The sequence below is a fragment of the Mobula hypostoma genome, chromosome 23 (genome assembly GCF_963921235.1).
Source record: "Mobula hypostoma chromosome 23, sMobHyp1.1, whole genome shotgun sequence".
Classification (NCBI taxonomy): domain Eukaryota; kingdom Metazoa; phylum Chordata; class Chondrichthyes; order Myliobatiformes; family Myliobatidae; genus Mobula; species Mobula hypostoma.
In genome coordinates, this window is record NC_086119.1 from 15,425,565 (window position 1) to 15,432,308 (window position 6,744).

Genomic DNA, 6,744 nt, shown 5'->3' on the forward strand with positions numbered 1-6,744 from the left:
TGATTGTATGTTCTAGTATCAATTGTTTGGCGACAATGAAGTATAATCAGGGGACAATTTACAATGACCAATTAACCTACCAACCAGTACGTCTTCGGCCTGTGGGAGGAAACCGGAGCACCCGGAGGAAACCTACAGAGTCACAAGGAGAACATACAGGCAGCGGTGGGAACTGAACCCTTGTCACTCATACTGTAAAGCATTGTGCTAACCGCTGTGCTGCCTAGCCACCCAAGTTCAACTGATTGATCCTAATTTCTTGCAGGGAGCAGCACGTTAGAAAAATGTATTGCATATTGTGCAATGTAGATAAAACAACAGCTCAATTAATATCACAAGATTTTTTTTAAACCCCACTTTTTTTAGGACTACTTCTTATTTTCAAAAGCTGTTTAAAAGGTACAAATTCAACTGATGGCTGTGGTGTGTTACCAAAGTGCAAAGCAAGCCAGGGTTGGTGATTGGCTACTGTACAAGCGGACCACCAGAATCAAAGTCAATTTTTATACTCCAGTTTAGGTTACCTTAACTGAACCACACACAAAAAAAACCTTATCCAATTGATTTCTAATCCAGTGCAATTCAGACCAATTGTAGCAACTATCACTGCCACCTTATGGTCAATACAGAAGTAGAGGGAGTAGGAAGATGATCCTGACTCCACCCCAATACACCTTTTCATGTTATTGTATTAATATTATACTTCACTTAAACAAAATCTTGTACTTAGCTGCCATCTTTAAATTAGAAAAATATGCTGAATTACTTCAGATAAACTGCATTAAATCATAGTCAACAGCAACCGACAGAGATATTACAGCACATGACAGAACACTTGGCCAAATAATTTAAAAGAGGACCAAAAAGCGGTAGAAAGGAGAAAGGATTTAGGGTGGGAATCCAGAGTTTAAAGCAACATCGCCATTAGGGCTGAGATTAAACTCAGAAATTAATTAGAATGATTAGAGATCCATAGATTGGGAGAGATCAAAGAGGGACATGAAGGAATAACAGCTTGGGATGATTTATAAACAAGAGACAGAGTTTTAAAATTTCACGGTTTGAGTGAGAGCCCAAGAAGTCAACATGCACATGATGCATGAAACAGGAATCTTGTGTGAGTCTGGACATGGGCAGCAGCATTCAAGATGTCAAATTCCCAAAGGGAAAAATGAACACATCCAGCCAGGGATAGTGAAGGTCACAAATAACAAAAAAACCTAGTAGGTAGTTTCCTGGAGTAGATTAGCTGATGAAGGGGCAGAGTCCGATGGTGTTGAAGAGGCAGGGATCAGGGTGTTATTTAATAAAGGCCTAGAAATGCTCATCAAGGTGGCAAGAGTGCCATTGAGGGTCAGTGTGATAGGATCTGAAGGTCGCAAGCATGGTCTTCCCAATATGTGGCCAAAGGACACTTCTGTTCCTCCAGTGGACAAGTAGTCCAGTAATTCATACAGAGTGGATGGGAACAAGAAAGGATGAAGAATGTTGCTGTGAATGTATGAAAACTGACACCGTTTTAAATAATGTGAAGGAGGGGAGTATCTAGATGAGAATTCTGATTGAGAAGTTACAGAACCTGGGCCTCCGTACCTCCCCCTGCAATTGGATCCTCGACTTCCTAACCTGAAGACCACAATCTGTACGGATTGATGATAACATATCCTCCTCACTGACGCCCAACACTGGTGCACCTCAGGGGTGTGTGCTTAGCCCACTGCTCTACTCTCTATATACCCAGGACTGTGTGGCTAGGCATAGCTCAAATACCATCTATAAATTTGTTGATGATACAACCATTGTTGGTAGAATCTCAGATGGTGACGAGAGGGTGTACAGGAGTGAGATATGCCAACTAGTGGAGTGGTGCCACAGCAACAACCTGGCACTCAACATCAGTAAGATGAAAGAGCTGACTGTGGACTTCAGGAAGGGTAAGACAAAGGAACAAATACCAATCCTCAGAGGGATCAGAAGTGGAGAGAGTGAGCAGTTTCAAGTTCCTGGGTGTCAAAATCTCTGAGGACCTAACCTGGTCCCAAGATATCAGTGCAGTTATAAAGAAGGCAAGACAGCGGCTATACTTTATTAGGAGTTTGAGGAGATTTGGTATGTCAACAAATACACGCAAAAACTTCTATAGATGTACTGTGGAGAACATTCTGACAGACTGCATCACTGTCTGGTATGGCGGGGGGGGGGGGGGGAACTACTGCACAGGACCAAAAGAAGCTGCAGAGGGTTGTAAATCTAGTCAGCTCCATCTTGGGTACCAGCCTACAAAGTACCTGGGACAACTTTAAGCAGCGGTGTCTCAGTAAGGCAGCGTCCATTACTAGGGACCTCCAGCACCCAGGGCATGCCCTTTTCTCACTGTTGCCATCAGGTAGGAGGTACAGAAGCCTGAAGGCACACACTCAGTGATTCAGGAACAGTTTCTTCCCCTCGGCCATCCAATTCCTAAATGGACATTGAACCTTCGAACACTACCTCACTTTTTAAATATATATTATTAATGTTTTTTGCACGATTTTAATCTATTCAATATACATAAACTGTAATTGATTTATTTATTTTTTATTACTATTATTTTTTCTTCTGTATTATGTACTGCTGCTGCTAAGTTAACAAATTTCACGACACATGCCGGTGATAATAAACCTGATTCTGATTCTGAGAAATGTGAAGGAAGGGAGTACCTAGATGAGAAATCGGAGGGGATGGGTCAGTGGATACAGAGAGAGAAACAATTGATTGTCTGGCCAAATCAGGGGAGATAAGAACGCAATCAATCAAATGTGGTCCCACCTACCTGGTTGGCTGTCAAAGTTAAAGTAACCTTTATTATTAAAATAAGCACATGTTACCTTATACTACTTTGAGATTCATTTTCCTGCAGGCATTTAAAAAAAATAAAGAAAAACAATCGAATTCAGGAGCGCTGGTGAATGAGGATGTTCAGATTTACTGTACCAAAGGCCAGGAAAAGCAAGGAAGGACAGATTAGCTTTGTCACTCTGAACGCCTTTCGTGACATTGTACTTTCGCTCAATGGTAGGATCAAAATGCCAAATTGGAAGCTTTCAAACGGAGATTTGCAGGAAAGCTGGAAACAAGATGCTATAGTGCACCTCAAAGGGTTAACAGAGCAGAATCAAAGGAGAAACAAATAACCCAAAAGGCAGATAAACAGATTATACAGATGGATAACTCACACCCGCCATTGTAACAAGTCCTGTCAGCTCCTGATAACTATGAACCCATTCATAACGCAGAAAATCCAATATAATAAAATCCAATCCCATTCAATCCAATTATGTATCATTCCTGGCATACGTGTAACATTTAAGTACACAACCCTGGTCCACAGAACCTTTTAAGCGATGCAGTTCTTAAATGTTCAGCACACAAGCTAATTAATCTGGTGACTTTTATGGAGAACAGTAATAGTCGTTTGAAGTCCAGTCACGTTTTGGCTAAAGGAACTATTATCTTCCTGCAAACATATTTGCCAAACCCTCTATTTTGTTTATGGTTGACTGATGATCCCGAAGCACCGTGCATCATTCCTACAAATCCAAGTGAGGTGATGATATGATTTAACATGACACATATCACTATGCTCTGAGCTTTGCCAGATCTATTGATCTGGCCTCTTTATGTTGCCTGTAAAGGGTTGCTAAATGAAGAAAAATACCTACTTTTATTCATAATTTATAGAAAATGGTAATTCAGAAATAATTATGACCCTTGGGGCAAAACCTTACAATCGAGATCCAATTGTACAAATAATAAAAATTCTGAACAATTATTTTCGTAAACCAATACTAAAGGAAGCAGATTCGGGGTTGGAAATATTAAATTCTGCTGATGTTTCGGTACAACCCTTGTATCACAGTTTTGGGTAGGATTCGTAAAGCTGAGATGCGCTCCCGCTGCAGTTGTGACCGGTCAACGATCGGGGTGAAGGACGGCGCCGCCTGTTGTTTCAAGTAAAATTACCCGGCGCAAGGCACACTTCAGGAGAAGAAACTAACCCTTCAGTTAACCCTTTCAACTCCGTTTGTTTGTTGTAATTTTGTCCGGGAAACGGGCCGCACAGAAAGAAGAGCGCAAGCGAACCCAAGTCCTTTAAGGGCGATAATCAATAATATGAACTGTTACTAACCACAGAGACTGACAATCCTCACTGGGACACTGGTTGTAACGACACACGAGACTCGCGACCCACTTACATTCTAGAGCTAACTGCAATCGGTACACGTTAGTAGAATGTAGGCTTCCAGGGAAAATCCATCACCGGGTGATAGTTCAGCTGCCACTGAGGATAGACGGTGTCAAATGAGGGCCGGGGCCATGGACCCTCCAAGACAAACAAAAGCAATCTCTTTTCCACTTTTAACCTTTAGGGACTGGGGTCGTAATTATTTTTTAAACCGAGTGCTCAAACGACGCGGATTGAGGTTGTCAGGGAAGTTAGTAGTGTAGTGCATATTGTGCTGGGGAATTAGATCTTTCAATTAGCCGCCGGAGACATTGGACGTTATTTCCTCCCTCCTTTAATGTTTTCCGAACTCAGTGACATTAAACCATCCATAAATCCGTCGACGAGTTGTCATTTCTGGGCAAGTGCAAACATAATATATAACATACATAAATCATTTGAGCTTGGCTTTCCCTGTTTAAGTGTAAAACTGTTACTAATTGTCCTGGGTTAAGTATTATATCCACGTGCCTACGTACATTAATATATAACATCTTAAAAGGTTTGCAGTTGGAGAGGTCTTCAACAGGCCAGTTTGACTTTCCAAGTAACACACATATTGCAACTGGTGAATATAACTTTTCCCCTGTCTTCCGACAGACCCCCATCAGCAGCCCCTCCGTAATGGTTTACCTGCCAGGACCCCGAGGGGATGTCAGCGAAGCTCCCGAGGCTGCCGAAAGTGTAACAGTTGTAGACGGCCTCCGAGCAATGCCAGAGCAGCCCGAAGCTCACCGAGTCCTTGCCTTGCTCCTTGACGATCCAGGCGGGCGAGATTATGCTGAAGCTGCACACCGCTACCAGGCAAGAGGAGAGCAGGACCCAGAGGCAGCCCACACCCGACCACATCCTTTGGACTTGGGGCAGCAGTCCGCCCGCTTGCACCTCGGCGAACCCCAGCTCGGCACCAGCGTCCTTTTTGCGATCCAGCAGCGAATGCATCTGGAAGACAGCCGGGGAGGTTTCCGCGTCCTCTTTCAGCCCCCCGTCCTCACCCCGCTGCCTCCAAGTCTTCACATGAAAAGCGAGTGAGGTCAGTTTGTTAAAATGATCAGGAATTAAGCACCCGGGGCTCTGCGCGCAATGTTTGAAAATATATATTAATTATCCACAGGTTTCATTTCAGTCCTCCGAGTTGCAGTCCAGTGGGGAAGCAAAGTGTGCCTGCTGTCAGTGCCGCTACTCTGCAGCTGCCGACTCTGTCTCTCTCTCTTTGCCGACCGAGAATGGGGAGCTTTTCACTTTGTAGCGGCAGATTGCTTTGACGCTTCCTGCTCCGTGGCTGCGTTGCTTGTCAGCGCCGCTAGGCGAAGGCAGGTGGCTGCTCCATGTGAACCAATCCCGAAGTGGCAGGCGAGGGCGGAGTCGCTCGGGGGTGGGGGCGGAAAAAGATTCACGGAGGCCAAGTGCTTGGGTTAAAGGGATGGATGAAAGATAAAGTTTAAAATGTTGGCAGAGTATCGCGAATGATTTGTTGAAAGCGCCCCGAACTTAAAATCCAGTAATATAAATTCAAAACTCCTTGTGGAAGCAGACTTTACGTTAAGGAGCCTGTAGGGTCCATCTGCTCCACAACGAATCTCATCCCAATCCCCATCTTTTCCTCATAACAGTCAGGTTGTTCCTCTGCAGATCTGTTAAATAACTTCTCTTTCCCATGCCTCGGAGCGACTTATTTTAATAAAAGAGGGAAATTCCTGTGTTTATTTAACAATTTATGGTACTGTATAGTGTTCTGTGTGGTCAGACAAAGAAAATCGTTTACCTTATCGTTCAGCAAGTAAATTTGTGTGTTGACTGCTAAAAGGTGGGCACAATAGATAATATTTATAAATTCAGATGAAGTGAGCTTCTCCATATTTTCCTGATAACTTTGCCATAATTTAATCAAAATAACAGTGAGCATGACAGCATAATGATGAGGCTGAGCTTTGAAATTCAATGTCACAGAACGCACAGAAAGCCAGAGCAACACACAAAATGCTGGAGGAACTCAACAAGTCAGAATCAGAATCGGGTTTATTATCACCGACATGTGACGTGAAATTTGTTAACAGCAGCAGCAGTTCAATGCAATACATAATATAGAAGAAAAAAACAAAATATAATAATAATAAATAAATAAATTACAGTATACGTATATTGAATAGATAAAAAAATTGTGCAAAAAACAGAAATACCCTTTGGAAAAGTCAACTCTTTAATTCTCTCCCCCCCCCCCCCCCCACCAGAGATACTGTCTGACCTATTGAGTTCTTCCAGCATTTTGTGTATGTTACTCTGGATTTCCAGCATCTGCAGAATCATTTGTGCTTATGAACCACTGAAGGCCATTCAGCCCATTACAGCTGTACCAATTTTGATAGACTATCATGTCCCACTCCAGAGAACCTTGCAAGTAAGTTCCAAAACATATTTAAATGCTTATTATAAGGTTCATCACCATTACTGACAACAGACCCACTGCCTAAAGAAATCAT

The 6,744-nt window shown here is 42.8% G+C and overlaps 1 protein-coding gene across 2 annotated transcripts in view; it reads right to left on the minus strand.

Moving 5' to 3' along the window:
- LOC134336800 (LHFPL tetraspan subfamily member 7 protein) overlaps window positions 1–5,536 on the minus strand; it is a 364,145-nt gene extending 358,609 nt beyond the window's left edge. For both annotated transcript variants that reach the window (XM_063031273.1, XM_063031272.1), the window contains exon 1: window positions 4,898–5,536. In XM_063031273.1, the coding sequence (XP_062887343.1) occupies window positions 4,898–5,206 (309 nt within the window). In that variant the 5' untranslated portion in view covers window positions 5,207–5,536. The remainder of the gene's footprint in view (window positions 1–4,897) is intronic.
- Window positions 5,537–6,744: the final 1,208 nt, after the last annotated feature.